Source organism: Prunus mume, linkage group LG1 (assembly GCF_029339155.1).
Source record: "Prunus mume cultivar Tortuosa linkage group LG1, ASM2933915v1, whole genome shotgun sequence".
Taxonomy (NCBI): Eukaryota; Viridiplantae; Streptophyta; class Magnoliopsida; order Rosales; family Rosaceae; genus Prunus; species Prunus mume.
In genome coordinates this window covers 25,537,589-25,559,078 of record NC_142698.1, presented here as the reverse complement: position 1 = coordinate 25,559,078, position 21,490 = coordinate 25,537,589, and the positions used below count along the sequence as shown (strand labels likewise).

General features: G+C 39.3%; 4 protein-coding genes and 1 pseudogene across 5 annotated transcripts; 1 reads left to right on the top strand and 4 right to left on the bottom strand.

The window, feature by feature from the left end:
• Positions 1–1,621: 1,621 nt before the first annotated feature.
• Positions 1,622–5,028, bottom strand: LOC148921429 (receptor kinase-like protein Xa21). Its single transcript, XM_089043201.1, has 2 exons — positions 2,315–5,028; positions 1,622–2,219 (listed from the first exon to the last, which is right to left on the bottom strand). Exons 1-2 carry the CDS (start codon positions 5,004–5,006, stop codon positions 1,870–1,872), a joined length of 3,042 nt encoding a protein of 1,013 aa, XP_088899327.1. The 5' UTR covers positions 5,007–5,028; the 3' UTR covers positions 1,622–1,869.
• Positions 5,029–5,933: 905 nt separating this feature from the next.
• On the top strand, positions 5,934–7,668 carry LOC148921428 (uncharacterized; annotated as a pseudogene).
• Positions 7,669–12,658: 4,990 nt separating this feature from the next.
• On the bottom strand, positions 12,659–14,239 carry LOC148921427 (putative LRR receptor-like serine/threonine-protein kinase At3g47570). The gene is made up of 2 exons (XM_089051196.1): positions 13,229–14,239; positions 12,659–13,133 (listed from the first exon to the last, which is right to left on the bottom strand). The coding sequence occupies exons 1-2, from the start codon at positions 14,040–14,042 to the stop codon at positions 12,766–12,768; spliced, it is 1,182 nt and encodes a 393-aa protein (XP_088907322.1). The 5' UTR covers positions 14,043–14,239; the 3' UTR covers positions 12,659–12,765.
• On the bottom strand, positions 14,113–14,758 carry LOC148921426 (putative receptor-like protein kinase At3g47110). The gene has a single exon (XM_089051230.1). It carries the CDS (start codon positions 14,756–14,758, stop codon positions 14,219–14,221), a length of 540 nt encoding a protein of 179 aa, XP_088907356.1. The 3' UTR covers positions 14,113–14,218.
• A 2,563-nt stretch (positions 14,759–17,321) lies between these two features.
• Positions 17,322–21,456, bottom strand: LOC148921425 (RHOMBOID-like protein 1). Of its 2 annotated transcripts, none has more exons than XM_089051198.1 (6): positions 20,964–21,456; positions 20,005–20,168; positions 19,124–19,287; positions 18,778–19,037; positions 18,300–18,426; positions 17,322–17,703 (listed from the first exon to the last, which is right to left on the bottom strand). In XM_089051198.1, exons 1-6 carry the CDS (start codon positions 21,323–21,325, stop codon positions 17,581–17,583), a joined length of 1,200 nt encoding a protein of 399 aa, XP_088907324.1. In that variant the 5' UTR covers positions 21,326–21,456; the 3' UTR covers positions 17,322–17,580. The 2 variants fall into 2 exon arrangements, with proteins under 2 accessions (XP_088907324.1, XP_088907327.1); XM_089051201.1 differs by having other exon boundaries at positions 20,098–20,168.
• Between the last annotated feature and the right edge of the window lie 34 nt (positions 21,457–21,490).

Below are 21,490 nucleotides of genomic sequence, written 5' to 3'. Positions count from 1 at the left end.
AATAGGAAAGTAAATCCCTTAATTAATCAAGGAAGTAAATCTCCTTGATTAATTAGAAGACTCACATCAACATTCACTACATGCTGACAAAGAAGACTCTATACTTGCAGCTTGTCTAATACCTTTTTCTCTTTGTTCAAGCATACACCAAGCTTTCATGCAGTTCAAAAATGTATCTATACATCCAAAATACCAAATCTCAAAGCAAATGTTTCACCAAAACATTTGTAATAACAACATAAACTCCAAACTTTCATAGTTTCAAGGTAAATTTATCCCATTCTAATTTCATATCAAAACCAATTCCACTTCCTCTTCCTCATAAATTCACCAAATACCCATCAACAACTAAAACTTTCGAAGTTCCCACATGCAAACACCCAGTTATGTTCAAGTGTGATTCTCTCTAGATCGTTTCAACTTTTTGGCTAGCCCAAGTCATTGGGGAAGTTTTACCCATGATTGCCATATTGTTATTATGATGACTTTCTTTATAGTATGTGTCTTTTGTACTCTTTAATCTTATTGATCTAAATTTTATAGCCTTTTTATATTAAAAAAACCACGTGGTTTTCCCCATGAATGCTTTAGGTTTTGGATTTCAATTTTATTTGCTTTGGTAAAAAGATAGCTGAGAGAAAATCAATGTTGAAATAGGGCAATAACTATAGTGGCACAGTGGGTTAGCTCATGTGATGTGGGCATGCAATCATCTTATTTTTTTGGTCAAGAGCATGCAATTATCTTTGGATTGGAGAGGGTAGGAAATGGATTGAAAGACTGCTATGCCCTTTGTAAATAATGAATCATCTTGCTTTATAATAGGCCATGGGCTTGGGAAATGGACGTCTCTACACAGCGTATTTGGACCCACCCAACAACAGCCTAATAGGGTCAAGTGTCTCAGATTTATTGAAGATAAGAGACAAGATGTAGTTGTTTGATAGATTTAATCACATTTCTAGGGATGCAGCCTGCAGGCCCAAAAAACACCAACAAAACGACGTAGTAGTAGTATTGACATCACTCTCATAAGGCTAAAAACATTCCCACGAAAAAATTATTAAAATTCCCATTCTAATTCATTTCATTTCATTCTAAATCTCAAGATATATCCTACTTAAAGGATGGACTAAAATTGTAATAAAATTAATATCCGTTGCCAAAGCACTCTATTTACCATGGTATTACTCACTAATGCCAGACATCAGATATTCTCCGTTGCCCTTATATATTTATGACACGAGTTCTGTCCTAAACACCGATGCTAAAGTGCCTTTTGTGTGCCAAAAACACACTAACCCCGATGCCTAAACCTGTAACGACATCAATAGTTTTAATAGTTCCGATGCTAAACATGATTTATGGCATTAGAATTCTCTACTACACTGATGCTTTTTCTGACTTACAACATCACAGAAAACAATCGATAGTCTAAGTTATAAGGGGGACGATGATTTTTCAGACACACTTTTTCGTTAAACTAGATCCCGTTTGCAAGCATACAATTATCTTTCGAAGACTGCTAGGCCTTTTGTAAATAATGAATAAACTTAGACTGCTAGGCTTCACAATAGGCATGGGCTTAGGTAATGGCCGTTATAGTCTTTAGAGAACGTACTTGGACCAAACAACAGGATCAAGTGTCCTTTCAGATTTATTTAAGATAAGAGATTTACACAAGATGCAGTAGTTTGATAGCTTTGATCACATTTCTAAGGCTTCAGGCCCAAACACACAAATAAAACGACGTAGTAGTAGCAGAACTCCCATCTACAGTAGCAGGCTAGCAGTAGCAACAAGAATATTTCTCAGGTAGCACATAAAAAATAATATCCCCATCACACAAACCCATAGCAGAAAAAGTTCCTATCCAAGAAGAACGTCTCTAATGGAATGCAACTCAGATGCGGCATCACTGATATTCTTCACACGGTCTGTTGGGGATTCAGCAGAGCATTCAATTCCAATTCTAAATATTGAATTCAAGCACACGTCAATCTTTCGAATCCTTCTCTCGTTGGCGCCTCCTTCAAAAAGTGTTGAATCTACAATCTCAATAACTCGATTAGGGAAAGCCATTTTAACATAAGTATGAAGGTTTAGGTCCCCATTAAACATGTCGTCAGTGGGTCGCTTTCCTGCGAACATCTCTAACAGAAGAATACCAAAGCTGTAGACATCCCCATTTGTTGACACGTCACTTCCCATACCGTACTCTACCATTGAAACATCATAAGATATTATCAGCACAATTGTTAGTAAAATAGCTAAACTTGATAAGATTTAAAAAGAAAAAAAGGACACCACTTACCTGGAGCAGCATAACCAACCGTTCCTTTTATTCCAATGGAACTTGTGTGATTGTTGGAAACATTAATACCAGCTTCTTGGGAGAGAAATCTTGCGAGTCCAAAGTCAGAAACATGTCCAGTCATCTCGTTGTCCAAAAGAACATTGCTTGGCTTGAGATCACAATGAACTATCGGTGTTTCACAATGATTATGAAGATAATCCAATGCACAAGCAACATCAATGGCAATGTCTAGCCTTTGCTCTAGATTGAGTGCCTCTCTTACCTCTTCAATTTCAGTAGGAGGATGCAGCCACTCCTCCAAGCTTCCTCTGTCCATGTACTTGTAAACCAGAGCCTTGAAGTCATTACCATGAAAGTCAACACTTGAACACGCAGTTATAATCTCGACAAGATTTCGATGCTTGATGTTTCTTAAAGCCTCACATTCGGCCATGAAACTCCTCGATGCTCCATGGCGTAACAAGTTGAACACCTTCACAGCAACAAGTTGATGTTTATCATTATCATCAAGAATTCCTTTGTACACAGACCCAAAACTGCCTGCACCAATCAAATTAGCCGAAGAGAACTCGTCAGTAGCTCTTAGGAGAGTTGCATATGACACTTGCAAAAAATTGCTCGCCAATGTGCTCAACGGAATCTCTTTCCTTTTCCTTCTTGACGAACAGAGGAAGAAATAGGACATCACCATAACTATTAGAAGAAGAGCAAGTCCGGAAAGTACTAACGGGATTATTAATTTCGAGCCATGAGATGATCCTCCTTTTTGGGACTTGCACTTGGGCAGTTGGAGATCAGCAATTCCCCCGCAGAGCTTGGTGTTGCCGGTAATTGAAATCGCACTTGCATTTTTAAAAGCACCTCCTCCAGTTGGTACCGCTCCCCAAAATTCATTGAATGATAGGTCTAGTTTCTTCAAGAAGACAAAATCCCCTAAGAATTTTGGAATTTCACCAGACAAATTGTTGCGAGAAAGGTCTAATTCTTCTATGCCTCTCAACCCAATCATAGATGAGGGAATAGGCCCCTTGAAGAAGTTGCCTTGCAAGTGCAAAACTTCTAAACTCTCACATGAACCAAGGCTACTAGGAAGTTCTCCAGATAACATGTTATTAGAAACGTCCAGTACACCTAGACTCTTCAACTTCCCAACCTCCGTCGGAAGAGAACCGGTAAAGTGGTTCGTCGACAAGTTCAAAAGCACTGATAAGGACGGGAGGCCGATAACTTGTTGAGGTATTGCGCCACTAAGTTTATTATTAGACAAATCCAATAATATCAGTTGCAGGCAATTCCCCAGGCTTGAAGGGATGACGCCTTCAAGATTATTTCCTTGTAAGAAGAGTTTGTATAACTTGGTTAAATTTCCTAAAGAGGACGGAATGCTTCCTGATAATGCATTCATAGCAATATCTAACGCCACAAGGCTTGAAAGCTTCTGAATTTCAGTGGGGATGCTACCGGTGAAGCTATTTCCCCGCATTCCCAACGATTCCAAGCTGACCAAATTTCCTATGTCTGTTGGGATGCTTCCATGTATTTGGTTTCTGTGAAACCAAAACTTTTCAAGCTTGGTTGAGAGATTGGATATTGATGTGGGCAACGTCCCTCCAAAATTGTTGCCACCCACCAACAACAGTTTTAACTCTGTGGCATTGGTCAAGTCCGTGAGGAAAGTCAAGTCACCCTCTGTACCGCTTCCAAGATGATTATATTGAATGATAAATTTCTCTAGGTTATGAAGCTTTCGGAAATCCGGCATCTGACCTGTGAGGCTGTTATTTTGAATTGCAAGTACCCGTAAACTTGTGGCATTTGATAGTGAGAGAGGAATGGATCCAAAGAATTGGTTCTTATTAATGCTAAAGATTTGGAGATTAGGAAGAGTTTTTCCCAAGTCTGATGGAATCCGCCCTTGAATTTGGTTAAATTCCACGCCAAAAGCATAAAGAGCAGAGAGGTTGTAGATGGAGGGAGGAATGGTACCAGTTAACTTGTTTCCACCCAATGAGAAAAATGTTAAGTTTTTCAATTGGCCTAGAGAAGTAGGGATGCTTCCCACCAAGTTATTTTCAGATGCAGCAAGTACCTCGAGAGACGAAAGGTTTCCCAAGGAAGGAGGAATCTCTCCTGTTAAATGATTAACTTGTAAAACAAATCTTCGAAGCTTCGACAAAGAGCCAAATTCAGATGGAATTTTACCCACCAACCCGTTGTAACCGAAATTCATGATGATAAGGTTGGAGCAATATGATATGTTGTATGGAATAGGGCCACTAAATGAGTTGTTGTGTAGAGATAGTACCTGCAATCTACGCAAATTCCCAATTTCTGGAGGGATTTTATTGCTGAAGCTGTTGTTTTGTAGTAATAGTTCCCTTAGGAAACTTAGGTTTCCTATGTGTGGGGATAGGGACCCTGCCAGCTTTTGAGATTGGAGGTCTAGCCTTGTGACCCTCTTGCGATGGCGTCGACCGCAGGAGACACCGTGCCACGAGCAAAAGTGAATGGATTCATTCCAGGAGCTCGTTACATTATGAGGATCTTGCGTTATTTGAGCTTTGATGGCTAGCAGTGCAAGCCTATCAGTCTCGTTGCCTCCCATTCTCAAATGCATGGAGCAAACGAACAATGCTCCATTCACAAGTGAGTATATTAATAAAATCAGTTTCAAAACCAAAACCCCCATTCTGAATTTTGAGTTTGATTATGAAGGCATGGCAAACTGGTTTATAAATAAGATTGAGTAATGCGCTTAACCAAGTCCCGGTCATTACGATCAGCCACGGTTGACTTGCTTTCCATTAGTCAATTGCAAAGAATTAGCCAAATTACGGAAAATGCCAAATTAGTCCTTGCTGACTTGCTCTATCAAATTGAGACGACCTCATTTCCTCTTCCTTGGAGGAAAACTGTTCTCGCAACTATTGTTAAAATTTACAATTACAAAATTGACCCCAGGAAGCTGAGTTGGAAACAGCCTCAGCAACAATACATTTCGACCAACGTGTGGTGGAAGAAACACGTAGTTGATAAAGGCCAGTGGTTAATTTCTTCTGGCACCAATCATACGTTGGTTTGCTTGAATTCAATTCAGTGGATTGTTATTGAGCGAAAACTATTGTGTTATACAATTTGTTTTCTTCTCATAGGTCATAATACACCATGGACTTTATGAAAATACGAATACATATCTGATGATAACATGTGAATATGACCTAAGGCTGTATAAAAAAGATGAAAAGAATACTAATAAGTATCCTGGGCGAGATCAAAATATAATTAATAAATCTCTTTGTAAATATATGTCCTGATTTTTAATTGAGATATTTAGTAATATACCAATTCTTAGCACTAATATTATAGATAAACCCTACACCATTGAATTTCTATAAACAAACCCTGTTGAAGGAGATCGAGCTTAGAATGGAATGTTGATTCTGTGAATATTGTAAATAATTCCTTTCCTTATTTGTGAATGATTTAGCTTGATCGTAGAAACCATATTAGGATGCTTTGTAACTATAAGTCTATGGCTCTGTCTCTTGAATAAAATAACAAATCAATTACATATCAATTTCTTTTATGGTATCAGAGCATTGATCTAGGCAATAACCAAAAACACAACAAAACCCTAGCCGACCTCCATGGCAGAAAGCAAACCATCAGGCACGGCTTCGGAAACCAAGTGGGATAATCCCAATCACCAACTATACCTTCATTATTCAGACCAACCCGGTGCTATTCTTGTGCCGCAGCCCTTGGTTGAAGATAATTACAGCACATGGAAACAATCCATGACTATGGCCTTAACGGTCAAGAACAAAGTTGGACTCATAGATGGTTCGATCAAAGAGCCGAATGGGAAGGATCCAAGTGAATGGCAGCAGTGGAATCGTTGCAATACTTTGGTCCAAACTTGGCTACTAGGGTCGATGTCAAAAGACATCGCCAGCAGCGTGATTAAATGCAAGAATGCTAGGCGGATGTGGCTGGAACTGCAGGAGAGATTCTCACATGTGAACGTGGTTCAATTGTTCAATATCGAGAATGAGATTCATGGACTGTGTGCAGGGAAGTATGTCGTGGGATCTTACTTCCGAAATTGAAGGACTATGGGATGAGCGTGGCGCTTTGTGCACCTTCCCAATCTGCACTTGTGGATCTGTCAAAGAAATGGCTGCATATTTGGACACGCAGAAGACCATGAAGTTCCTCATGGGTCTCAATGACTCATATGCAAGTGTTCGCAGCAACACTTTGCTGCAAGATCCCTTACCTACTGTGAACAAGGCATACTCCCTAGTTCTACGGCATGAGAAGCAATCGGAAGTGACAGCGGGTAAAGCTCAGGCACAACCGGATGCGGCCGTGTTTGCCGTGAAGAATCCTAGCCGTGAATTCGAAGGAGAAAAGGGTGAGTTGAAGTGCACCAAGTGCAACAAAACAAACCATACTGCCAAGAAGCTGCCGTGCACACCTAAAATGCACGTTTTGCGGATGGAAGGGTCACACGGTGATTATTGCCGCAAGAAGAAGCGTGGTGAGGCCGAGTTTAGTGCGATGATTTCCAAAGGAACCAAGCAGCAACGTGTGTGACAGAGAGGAAGGAGATGCAATTTCCTTTCTACTGCTGAAGAGTGCAAACAGATCTTGAGTGAGCTGCACACAGTCCTCTTACGCTAATCATGTTGGTAATTCCACAACCCATGCTCTTTCAGGTAAAGCTTTTTCACTCAACTCTAATGGCAAACAGAGTACTTGGATTTTAGACAGTGGATGCACGCACCATATGATTTATGACTCCAACCTGTTCTCTACCTCGAGGCGGTCACCAATCACACAGTAGAATTGCCGAATGGGTCCGTGGCACAAGTGACCCACATTGGCACAGTTGTCTTGTCCCCCAAATTGATTCTTGAGAATGTTTTGTGTGTCCCGTATTTCAAATTGAATTTGATTTCTATTAGCAAGTTAGCAAATTCATCTTGCATAACCATTTTTCTAAACCACTTTTGTATCATACAGGACCTACGTTCGGGGATGATGATTGGGACGGGAATTGAACGGGAGGGCCTCTACTATCTCGATCGAGGCAAGACAGGAACATGCAATCAGGCACAAAAATCCAGCCCATCCCTTTGGCACCAACGCCTTGGCCATCCATCTCCCAGAGTTCTTCCATTATTCTCTTTTTCAAATTTGAAACATACCTCTTGTGATACTGACAAGTGTGCAATTTGCCCTTTGGCTAAACAAACAAAACTTCCTTTTCCTTCAAGTTCAATTACTACTCATTCTCGTTTTGATTTAATTCATATTGACATATGGGGTGGTTATAAAGTTGCTTCGATTTCAAGGTGCCAAATATTTTCTTACCATTGTTGATGATTACACTAGATGCACATGGATTTATCTTATGAAACACAAGTCTGATGCTAGGACTCTTCTAGTTAATTTCATCAATATGATTGCTACTCAATTTGATTCCAAAATTAAGATCATCCGTAGTGACAATGGCCCTGAATTCAACCTTGGCAGCTTCTATGCTGATAAAGGTATCATGCATCAAACTAGTTGTATCAACACACCCCAACAAAATGAGGTTGCTGAAAGAAAACATAGACACTTGTTAAATATGGCCCGTGCCTTGCTCATTCAGGCTGGGCTCCCACATCGTTTTTGGGGGGATGCCATTCTCACATCCGCATACCTCATAAATCGAACACCCACTCCTCTTCTCGATGGCAAAACCCCGTATGAAAAGTTGTTTAACCAAACTCCTACTTATTCCCATTTGCGTGTTTTTGGTTGCTTGTGTTTTACTTCTACCCATGCACAGAGTCGTTCGAAATTTGATCCCCGAGCATCTCGGTGTATTTTTTTAGGATATCCTTATGGTCAAAAAGGATATCGCGTTTTTGATCTCAATCAACAAAAAGTGCTTGTTTCTCTTGATGTGTGTTTTTTTGAAAATGTGTTTCCTTTTCTTATTCCTTACCAATCCGCTGCGTCACCACCTCCTCACCATTTTCCCAACCTTTCTTCCCCTCACCTTGACCCGTTCTTACACTTTGACATGGACTCCCTCTCCCAAGCCCATCTGCCTTCCCCCACTGCTGGGCCCATTCCACCCACCAGCCCATCTGACCCCCTTTACCCATCACACCTACCGCAGACCTCACGGATCGCCTTCTTCATCCCCCAATCCAGACCTCATCGAGCTGCCTTCTCCTTCCCCATCTCGTCGCCCACATCTCTCACCATCGCTCCACGCCGCGGTCGCTCCATCCGACCGCCTGCTTATTTGCGAGACTTCCACCTCGAGCCTGGCCTCCCTTCAAGGACCGCACCGATGTTTTCCACGAACTTGGTCATCCCTTCAGGTACGGCTCACCCTCTTTCTCAGTCCTTGTCTTATGCTCAACTTTCTCACTCTCACAACATATCTTGCCCAACTTACCCTTCTGCAAGAACCTACGAGTTTCTCTCAGGCAGTCCAAATTCCCCAATGGCGTGCCGCCATGAAATCGAGATTGATGCGTTACAGGCTAATCGGACTTGGAGCTTGGTGTCGTTGCCCCCTCATAAACGACCGATCGGCTGTAAGTGGGTATATAAGGTGAAATTGAAGGCCGATGGCACGGTCGAACGCTACAAAGCTCGCTTAGTGGCAAGGGTTCTGATCAAGTGGAAGGCATTGATTACCAGAAACTTTTGCCCCGGTTGCCAAATTGGTGACAGTCCGTGTTCTCCTTAGTGTGGCATCCCTGCGTGGCTGGCATCTCCACCAATTGGATGTGAACAACGCGTTTTGAATGGTGACCTTGATGAGGAGGTGTTCATGTCCTTGCCTCCTGGTTTCGGACGAAAGGAGAATCGGGTCATCAATTGCACAAGTCGTTGTGCGGTTTAAAAGCGAGCATCTAGGCGGTGGTTTATCAAAGTCTATCGCCCTCAAAGCCGAGATTCCAACAATCACGATCCGATTATTCTCTGTTCGTCCGTCGTCGTCAAGGTAACTTCCTAGTACTGCTTGTATATGTTGATGATGTCATAATGGCAGGGAACAATTTGGAGGATATAGAGAACACGAAATTATTCTTGGCTAACCAGTTCAAGCTTAAGGATTTGGGGCAGTTGAAATATTTCCTTGGCATTGAAGTTGCCCGATCACGGCATGGAATCAGTTTGTCGCAACGTAAATATGCCTTGGAGATTTTGGATGATGCTGGATTTTTAGGTGTCAAACCTTCTCGGTTCCCAGTGGAAACAGAATCTATCACTCTCACAGTTCAATGGAAAATTACTGGATGATGCTTTGCGTAAGAATGGTTGGGAGGTTGATATATTTGACCATAACTAGACCTGACCTGACTTATGCCGTACATGTACTGAGCGGCAGTTCATGGACAAGCCACGGCAACCACATTTGGAAGCAGCCCATAAAGTGCTTAAGTACATTAAGCATACACCGGGTCAAGGAATTCTACTACCATCTACAGGGTCACTCCAATTGCGGGCATTCTGTGATGCCGATTGGGCACGTTGTAAAGACACAAGGAGATCAATCACGGGGTTCTGCATTTTACTTGGGCAAGCACCGGTCTCTTGGAAGACTAAGAAACAAACAACGGTATCACGTTCAAGTGCGGAGGCCGAGTATCGCTCCATGGCTACTACTTGCTGCGAAGTCACATGGTTGAAGAGCATTTTGAAGGATTTGGGAGTTGATCACACGCAGCCAGTAACTCTGTTTTGTGATAACCAGGCGGCTATACACATAGCATCGAATCCGGTGTTTCATGAGAGAACCAAACACATAGAGATAGATTGTCATTTGGTTCGAGAGAAAATTCAAAAAGGGATGATTCGGACAGCTCATATCGGAACTGCAAATCAGCCAGCCGATTTGTTCACTAAGCCATTAAGCTCGACACAGTTTGAAGTGCTACTTAGCAAGTTGGGTGTCATCAACATACACTCTAACTTGAGGGGGAGTGTTGAAGGAGATCGAGCTTAGAATGGAATGTTGATTCTGTGAATATTGTAAATAATTCCTTTCCTTATTTGTGAATGATTTAGCTTGATCGTAGGAACCATATTAGGATGCTTTGTAACTATAAGTCTGTGGCTCTGCCTCTTGAATAAAATAACAAATCAATTACATATCAATTTCTTTCCCCAAAAAAATCCAAGGATAAGGGTCTTTGACTCTAATGGGTCGGATATGAAAGATAGAAATTGGACCAAGCTGACCAAAAATGGACTGGACCAGATTGGTTCAGTTTTGGTTTTTGTAGTGAAAAATTTGGACCAGACTGAATTAGAGCCGTGTATTTTTAATTTTTAATAAAATATTTAACCCATAACTAATATTTTCCTAAGCCCAACTTCAAATCACCTCTCTTTTCTAGGCCCAATCACCTCCCTTTGTATAAAATTGGGTCATTTGTGATTTTTAAAGCTATAAAAATAAAATTTTAGTTGGATTTTGTAACAAAAAAAATTCAAAAAAATAAGAAGAAAAGATTCCGCTTCAAAATCAAAAACCGAACTGGCTTCTAGTTGTTGAAAATTTAAATACGTTCTAGAGTAAAGAGCTTAACCAAGTACTGTCTTTTCCAAAGACGACTTGACTTGCTTTCGAAATGGCAACGAGTGTGAAGTTACAAATTGCAAAGAAATTACATAATTACTCTAAGAATCTGCCACGGTTGACTTGCGTGCGGAAAGGAAGACGACTTCTTGACTTATTGAAGCTGGTGGGGACTCTTAATTACGATTGGGATGCGCATGCTTTTCCTTTCCAACTGATGGGGGTTTATCTAAACGTAAAACGTGGAATCTACGGAAATGTTGACTTGCTTTTCCAAATTGAGACGACCTCATTTCCTCTTCCTTCGAGGAAAACTGATCTCGCAACCACTATTTGTTGTACTTGTATGGTTATTAAAATGACAATTACAAAATTGACCCCAGGAAGCTGAGTGGAAACAGCCCCAGCAACAGTACATTTAAATGTACATATAAAAAACTTTTGAACAACTTTGATGACATTAACATATCTAAGCTTAACTCAAGTCTACACGATAGCTAGCATGGTGTTTCTTACTAATGCCAGCAGGGACGGACCCAGGAATTTTATGTCGTAGGGTCATAGTATAAAAGGCGGTAATGGAGGAGTTGGGGCTTAAAGGGTTAGTGGGGGAGAGGTTAAAGGTTTTTTTGAGGGAAGTGTGGGGATTTAGGTTTGAGGTTTAGAAAATGGGGGCTCTGGAGTTGAAAACTCGGGAGAGATGGAGGTCTGTGTATATACAATCTGTTTCTTCTTGTTTTTTTTTAAGCACTGGACCAAGCAGCGTCGTTTGGCAGGATCTTTAAAAAATCACATTGATGTCTTTGAGTCACACCCAAACGACGCTGTCGTTTTTGTAGCGTAGCCGAGTTAAAAAATGCGGGAAGTAGGATGCTTCCCACCAAGTTATTTGCAAATGCAGCAAGTACCTTGAGAGACGAAAGGTTTCCCAAGGATACCCAAAAACTACAATGTAAAGCCAAAGAGCCAAAAACATTAATTAGCTAAAACAGAGCTACCAGTATGGTAGTTATTGAACACAATGTCTATAAATCTTAGATGTTGCCTCTAGCTGTTGCCTTTTTCACCACTGTACTCGGTTCATCAACAATGAATGGCCTTTTTAGCCAATGAAGTTGGATTAGGGGCAGAGAAAACACACACACACACACACTCGGTTCATCAACAATCCCTAATTATGCCAAGAAATAGAACTGTTAAATTCCTCACTCTGCTATTTCTTTGAGAATTTTTTGTTATACTCAGTATTTCTATATCAATTAAATGTTCTTTCATTTGATTTCTGGTAATTTTTGGGCATCTTCAAATTTTTTTCACTGAATCTAATTGTGTGCAATTTTGAAAGAGGAAGATGAAGAAGATGTGGGAATAGGAAGAAGAAAGCATATCTGGAGATTGGAGGATGCTATTGTCAGGAGGGACTTTGTTGCAAATTATGTGGGTAGTAATGCAAATTAGTAAAATAAGGAGATACTCAAGTCAAAGTTGTACAAAAGAATTATTGTAACAAAATTTATTTGTTTTTGGTATCTCAGTTTATTTTTATTTTTTTAATTTGCATTTTAGCCACATTTAGAGAAATTTGTGTCCATATTAAATAAAAATATATATATTATTTTCGTATTCTCAAAGAGCTATTGTCAAAAGGTGGAGTTTTGGTGGGGGCCATCTTCTATATAAGCACAAATGTTTCATTCGTGCTCTAAATTTCTGCAATGAAATAATACATTTGTGCTCTATAATCAATGGAAACTCCTATAAAGAGCATCAACAACTTTAAAGTGGCCAGCTTTATAGATCACGAATATCCGTGTTATTTAACATAAAAGCATGAATGGAATTTGTGCTTTTAGCCCAGTTTTTTAGTAGTGCCAAGAAGAACATCTCTAATGAAATGCAGTTGAGATGCAGCATCACTGATATTCTTCAGACGGTCCGTTGGTGATTCAGCAGAGCATTCAATTCCAACTCTAAAAATTGAATTCAAGCACACCTCAATCTTTCGAACCCTTCTCTCGTTAATGCCTCCTTCAAAAAGTGTTGAATCTGCAATCTCCATAACTCGCTCAGGGAAAGCCATTTTGACAAAAGTATGAAGGTTTAGGTCCCCATAAAACATGTCGTCGGTGGGTCGCTTTCCTGTGAACATCTCTAACATAAGAATACCAAAGCTGTAGACTTCTCCATTTGTTGACACCTCACTTCCCATACCGTACTCTACCATTGAAACATCATAAGATATTATCAGCACAATTGTTAGTAAAATAGCTCAACTTCGTAAGATTTAAAAAGAAAAAAAGGACACCACTTACCTGGAGCAGCATAACCAACTGTTCCTTTTATTCCAATGGAACTTGTTTGATTTTCTGAAGCATTAGTACCAGTTTTTTGGGAGAGAAATCTTGCGAGTCCGAAGTCAGAAACATGTCCAGTCATCTCGTTATCCAAAAGAACATTGCTTGGCTTGAGATCACAATGAACTATTGGTGTTTCGCAATAATTATGAAGATAATCCAATGAACAAGCAACATCAATGGCAATGTCTAGTCTTTGCTCTAGATTGAGTGCCTCTCTTACCTCTTCAATTTCAGTAGGAGGATGCAGCCACTCCTCTAAGCTTCCTCTGTCCATGTACTCGTAAACCAGAGCCTTGAAATCATGACCATGAAAATCAACACTTGAACATGCAGTTATAATCTTGACAAGATTTCGATGCCTGATGTTTCTTAAAGCCTCACATTCGGATATGAAACTCTTTGATGCTCCATGCCGCAACAAGTTGAACACCTTCACAGCAACAAGCTGGGCTTTACCATCATCATAAAGAACTCCTCTGTACACAGACCCAAAACTGCCTGCACCAATCCGATTAGCGGAAGAGAACTCATCAGTAGCTTTTAGGAGAGTAGCATATGACACTTGCACAAGAGAGTTCGGCAATGTGCTCAATGGAATTTCTTTCCTCTTCTTTTTCGACGAACAAAGAAAGAAATAGTACATCTCCATAGCAATTCCGAGAAGAGCAAGTCCAGAGAGTACTAAACGGATTATCAAGCTACGAGATGATCCTCCCTTCGGGGACTCGCACTTGGGCAGTTGGAGATTAGCAATTCCGCCACAGAGCATGGGGTTGCCAGTAATTAAAATCACTCTTGCATTTTCAAAAGCACCTCCAGTTGGTACTGCTCCCCAAAAGTTATTGAAAGATAGGTCTAGTTTCTTCAATAAGACAAAACGCTCTAGAAATTTTGGAATTTCACACCACAAATTGTTGTGAGAAAGATCTAATTCTTCTAAGGCTTTCAACCAATCATAGATGAGGGAATAGGCTCCAGAGGGGAAAGGTTACCCACCAACCCGTTGAAACCGAAATTCATGAAGACGAGGTTGGAGCAATATGATATGTTGTATGGAATAGGGCCACTAAATGAGTTGTTGTGTAGAGATAGTACCTGCAATCTACGCAAATTCCCAATTTCTGGAGGGATTTTGCTGCTGAAGTTGTTGTTTTGTAATTCTAGTTCCCTTAGGAAACTTAGATTTCCTATGTTTGGAGATAGGGACCCTACCAGGTCTTGAGATTGCAGGTTCAGCTTTGTGACCCTCTGCCTCTGGCGATCGTGTCGACTGCAGGAGACACCGTGCCACGAGCAAAAGTGAAAGGATTCATTCCAGGAGCTGAATACATTATGAGGATCTTGCTGTATTTGAGCTTTGATGGCCAGCAGTGCAAGCCTATCCGTCTCGTTGCCTCCCATTCTCAAATGCATGGAGCAAACGAACAATGCTCCATTCACAAGTGAGTATATTAATAAAATCAGTTTCATAACCAAAACCCCCATTCTGAATTTTGAGTTTGATTATGAAGGGCATGGCAAACTGGTTTATAAATAAAATTGAGTAATGCGCTTAACCAAGTCCCGGTCATTACGATCAGCCACGGTTGACTTGCTTTCCATTAGTCCTCGTTGACTTGCTTGAGACGACTTCATTTCCTTTGAAAACTGATCTCGCAACCACTGTTTGTTGTACTTGTATTGTATGGTTGTTAAAATTACAATTACAAAATTGTCCCCAGGATGCTGAGTGGAAGCAGCCCCAGGCCAGTGATTAATTTCTTCTGGCACTAATCATGCGTTGGTTTGCTTGAATTCTCAGTGGATTGTTATTAAACGAAAACATATAAGACTTGTACACCATGGACTTTATGAAAATACGAATACATATATGATGATAACATGTGGATATGACATAAGGCTGTAGAAGAAAGATTAAAATAATAATGTTAATGAATAATAATAAGTATCCTGGGCGAGATCAAAATATAATTAATAAACCTCTCTCTAAATATGTATCCTGATTTTTAGTTTTAGTAGGGCGATCACATATTCAGGGCCCTCAAAAGTTCATTTCAGAAAACAAACTAGCAGTAGGGATGGCAATGTCCTCCAAGGGTAAGGGTCTTTGACTCTAATGGGTCGGATATGGAGGACAGCAATTGGACCAAGTTGACCAAAAACTGGACTGGACCAGTTGGTTCAATTTTGGTTTTTGTAGTGAAAGTTTTGGACCAGACTGAATTGGGCCGGCTGTTTTTTTTAATTTTTAATAAAATATTTAATCTATTACTAATCTTTTCCTAAGCCCAACTTTAAATCATCTTTCTTTTCTAGGCCCAATCACCTCCATTTGTATGAAATTGAGTCATTTGTGATTTTTAAAGCCATATTAAAAATAAAATTTTAGTTGGATTTTGTTTTAAAAAAAATTCAAAAAAAAAAGATTCCTCTCAAAATCAAGAAAACCGAACTGAAAGCTTATGGACAAACCGAACCACACCGAATTGTAGTAAATATTTAATCCCCAAAAGTAACTGTCTTTTCCAAAGACCAACTTGACTAGATTCCCAAACGGCTGTGAAGATAAGTACAATTATTCAGTGACAAAAGCTTCAATACTATTTATTCTGTTAGTTTATGCTGTGAAGAGGATGTTTAGGAAATGGTTGGTTTTAGTGTTTAGGATAATAAACTCAATAGTAAATGAGTTATTGTCTACAAGTAATACCTGCAATCTGTACAAAATACCCAATTTGTGGAGGGATTTCATGACTAAGGTGGTTGTTGTATGTAGCCATAGCTACCTTAGGAAACCTTGCCAGCTTTTGAGATTGGAGGTCTACAACAGAGAACCAACATTGCATTGAAAAGTGAGTATATTTAGATCAATTTCACAACCAAAAACACCCTTTTTAAATTGGGTAATTGACTGTAGAGAGAGATGGGTATTGTGTTGTGAAATTGGTAAGTTCCATTTGAGCCATGGAAAGTAAATTTACAGATGGGATGGAAAGAACCTGCATCGCGCTTGCATTTCCAAATTAGACGACTTCACTTGCAAGAGGCAACTGATGCCAACTTCTTCTGGACTTTGAAGCCGCAATGCCTGCTTCACCCTTAGCCACGCAAATGCTATAAACTCCAACAATCTCTTGAAAGCTCAGCCATGATAGCAAGCAAAATGTTAACTTCAGAAGCTGAGTGCCAATTCAAAGAGCTACGGAGGGGAGACTAGAGTCGACGGCAAAACTAACACGCGCGCAATTTTTTTGAACCTAAGCAAACATGGAAAACAAAGCTGAGGCCACCCAGTCTGTTACAGTCTGTTTTTATAACAGACTGGTCTTCCCAGAAAAGCCTTTTAGGCCCCATTTAGTGACGGATATAATTCACGATTCTAATCAAATATTTGGTGGGTTGGATTGGATTATATCTAATAGTGTTATATAAATGTAGTAGGATTATGAATCGCACTAAAAAGTTGAAATTATGTTTAATAGGTTTATGTCTAGTCCTACTAACCCATGTAATATCATAATCCAGTTAAGTATAGCGGCAAACACATCATTGAATTAATTTTATCCTCTCTAACCCACTATTCTCGTCAACAATGTCAACTTAGTAGAAGAGAATGGCTGCATTCAAATTTCAATAATACATCAGCAGCATGTATGTGAGACAAACCCCTCCCCATTCCTAATTATGGCAAGAATAAAACCCCCTAATATTCCCAATTGTACCTCATAAATTCATAATCCCATCTTAAACACTAAACATAACATTAAAACTCGGTATCATAACAAAAAATCATGGATCCAACTATTATTGCACTCGACATTAACAATTGATAGATAAAGAATCTGTTTTTTTAGTATAAAGTTTTACAGTTTTTTCAATAACAATAACACGTGTAAGGGGACTACATTAATTAAGTTTTCATCTACAATCTTCTTAGAGTAGATCTACATTCTTGGGCCATGGCCCATGGGCTTGTTCTAACTTGAAGTCCAGTAATGTTTTCTGTTTTTTGTCCTTTTAAATTGCCAGAGGTGGAAAAGGGAGAAAGTAGCACAAAATAGCACTGGCTGTTTTCACTTCAAGTTGCCATCAATAAGTACATCCCTATCTGTATTTACAAACCCTCTTTTTCAGCTAGTAAAAATAAGAGTACAGAAGCAATAAAAGAATGAAAAGAATAACCATTACTTGGTGAATACAAGACTACTCTTACCCAACCAAAAGAAAAGAAAAGAAATTTTCTCTACAGATATATGAATGACTCATATCAATCAACATTCTATCATCTCTTGCTGTGTGCATGTATGTCAACTGCAAAGCTCAGCGCATAGCTGTTGAGCCCGGGTGGGGTTGCCATCCAGCAATGAATAAGTGCCATTTCTCCCATTGCTTACGCACGTCAAGTTCAGCTGATTTCCTAACTGGCTGGACTGCAAGGTTTGTTGCACGCATGCATATACAGAACAATATATCAGTACAAAACCAATCTAACAAGTTGGTATATAAGTAATTTTCCTGCTCTCTATATATAATCTCTCCCACTCTCTGATATGTCCTGCTTTTCAATTATTTAGGTGATCTCCAATTCAGTACCCTCAAAAACTCAATTCAGAAAACAATTTAAAAACTCATAATGGATCATGGAGTATAACAAAAAGTCACATTGATAGAAATGCAGTTTGGCTACATGGAGACCACATATCTCATCATAATTTTAGTGAAGCAGACATGAGAGCTGAGAACTCTTTAGTATTTCTTGAGTTCATTTCTTAAACTAAGTTTCTCGATGACATTAGCTTAAAATGGCATATTGAGACTGAAGTATTGAGTGCAACCATATAAAACTCCACAAGGGAAAGAAGGGAAGATATAAGGATATATTTACTAGCACTAAAACAGCTGTCTGGTCTACTATTTCTCTTCTATTTACCACTATGTTGGCATATCATATAAAGAACCAATTACTTCTATCTGTCAAATACAAAGGTGGAAGTTAATATGCACAGAAAAGTACAGCATCAATTACCAAACAATAAATTTGTTGTGACTTGCAGCTCCATTTTGAGGTAGGGACACAGCTCAAATAATGACACCAGGAACAGTAATCATTCATATTGACCCCTCGAAGGAGAGTAACCATGCCAATAGTAAACCTGTAAAAAAAACATAAGACTTGTGTGACAAAATGCCCGCATATACTGATGAAAATGAATTTCCATTTCCAATAACAAAACAACAAAGAAGACGAACCCACTATTATATATTACTATCATCAAAGTGACCAATCAGTATTACACATACAGAAAACAAGCAGATATAGAGATTATCAACAGTGACAGTGATGAACACAGATTACAGGACATTACATATCTCTATGAAATCAAGTACCCTGATTTAATTGTAAACATCCACTCATCAAGTGTGCCTTTCAAATTCTCATGTAGGGAATCAATTAGGTATATGAAGTCAAATAATTGAATTTCAGGGATCAAGGAGGACCTTACCCAACAATCAATATTATCAGATCGAGAACCCACAATACATATTGATATGTCTTGTGTTTAGATTTAACTGGAGTTGAAACATGCCCAGGAGGAGCATTCCTTTGGGTAAGCCATTTAAATTGGGGGCGGATCAAAAACACAAATCCAAGAAGAAATCCAGAAAGAAATCCTCCAATATGAGCAAAGTTGTCCACGTGTGGTAGGATTCCCACTGCTAAATTTACTATGACGATGACAATGAGAGTAAGCAATGCTGCTAACTTCGCATAAAAATCTGAACTGTAAGATCAAAGGGTAGTGCATATACTATGAAGGGAATCATTGAGCATACTGAAACATTATTTACCTTATTTTCATACATTGTCCAATTTGCTATGATCTCTGATAGCATGCTTCCTAGTAGACCAAAAAGTGCACCAGAAGCACCAACAGAAATACCATATTGAATAAAAAGAGATGAAAGCAAACTACCGCCAAAACCAGACAGGACATAAAGCAAACCAATTCGAACTGTAGAAGAACAAATCAGAAAAAAGCATTAGATTTTCAAACTGAAAAGTTAAAACTGTTGTTCATTAAAATAATTGTGCATGAGTTAGATTATTTTCCGTCTTCTTCTATTCAATTACCCAGCTCCAACTTTCTTTTCTTTCAATTTTTCCAAATAGGCGGCATCTTGAAATATTTCAAAAAATTGAGGCACTGTATCTACCCTACAGGATAGTCAAAACATTCCATGTTCCCACATAAGTGATGGAAAAATCGAAACAACCTCTCAGTTTTTGTATCAAGCAGTTTTATTCTGTAAAATGGAATACTATGTCTAAACTAAAGTTTGAATAGCCTAAAAAGCCAATATCATAAGAATGTTTCTCCTGAACCTCATCTTAGGTTTATCAACTCTCTTTGCTCACCTCACTGCTGAATAAAACTTCCTCTTATTTCCATGCAAACCTATCAACATACTGATGTAAGTTATAATGCAACCAGCACCGCATGACCACTACTCTAGGATAACAATTCAATGAATTCATGCATAGGAATCCTCTGCAGATTAATCTCAAGGTCAAGGTAGCTGCTTCTAGAGTTCTGAAAAAACAAATTCATTTAGTAACTAATATTTCTCTTGTAATATCTGTCATGTGTTTTCGATTTTACTACAAACACTTGTGAATGTGGCTAAACATCCATGACAACATGCATGAAGCTGAAAAGCCAAATGCATACCAAATCCAAATTCTTGCTTAAGCCGAATACCAATGAATACAAGACTCAGCATATTGGCCAGTAGATGGAAAACTCCAGCATGTAACCACATACATGAGATCATCCGCCATGCCTGGTGTTTATGAACCATTCTCTGCACGTCTAGAGCACCCATCTTTTCTAATCTGAAGGATGAAAAAAACATGGGAAAGAAGTTAGATGTGCATATTTTTCTTGTGGATACAACTAAGACCTGTTGACCCACAGAAGATAGAACGTGCTACTTTTAGCAGTTAATAGACTTAGGATGGTGCATATTAGAATTAGCGCATTAAACAGCTTAAGAAGAATCACTCCCAATCCTCGAAGAATGCATACCCCTCTTACAAGAGAGATGAAGGCAAAATACATCCATTTTATCATAATTATTCTGTCATTGGCCTCACAGAGCAAGGAAAGTCAAATAAAAACTTTGAAACTAAGTTGTTAAAAAAATACAATAATGTAAAAAGTTTGTAACATATTACAAAGAAACTCAACAATCAAATCAAGGGGTAGTTCACTACATACTGACAAAGAAGACTCTATACTTGCAGCTTTTCTAATACCTTTTTTTCTTTGTTCAAGCATACACCAAGCTTTCATACAGTTCAAAAATGTATCTATACATCCAAAATACCAAATCTCAAAGCAAATGTTTCACCAAAACATTTGTAATAACAACATAAACTCCAAACTTTCATGGTTTCAAGGTAAATTTATCCCATTCTGATTTCATATCAAAACCAATTCCACTTCCTCTTCCTCATAAATTCACCAAATACCCATCAACAACTAAAACTTTCAAAGTTCCCACATGCAAACACCCAATTATGCATTCACATAACTCTTTAAAATAAATTCCAAAACACACATTGCATACCGAACTGCAAATACCAACATATTTTAAAAGAGATACTGAAAAAAGTGAGAAGATTTACGTGGCTGAAGATGGCCCAAGAAGTGGGTTTTCTTTGAGGGGCTGAAAAGAGAGGCGGCCCAAGAAGCGAGCAATGCAAGAGGCCGAGTTCTTGGGGCAATCGTTCACGAACATGGTGACCACAAAAACGACAATGTTGGCCACCACAAAGGACGGGACCAGCCACGAGACCCACCTCTTGAACGGGTTGTAGTTGCTGCTGTACGACCGCCTTCCCGTCGTCCTCGGAGCTTGGCCCACCGGGTGCACCACGTTGTCATTCCGCCGGGGACGGACCACCTTTATCTCCAAGTTGCTCGCCGCAGCAGATTGGTCCCTCTCCATAAAAATCTCACCTTTTTTCTTTTTTTCCTCCTTAATCATAGATTTTGATGCAAACCCAGAAATCCCATTTGCGTTTTTGATTCGATTATGATCTCGAAGAGATCAAAATGTAGGACAAACTTGGAAGGAAATGGGTTTTGAATATTTTCTTCTTCGTTTCTTTCCTTTTCTCTTTTATGTCGCTTTTTATGTTTGCTTTGGTTT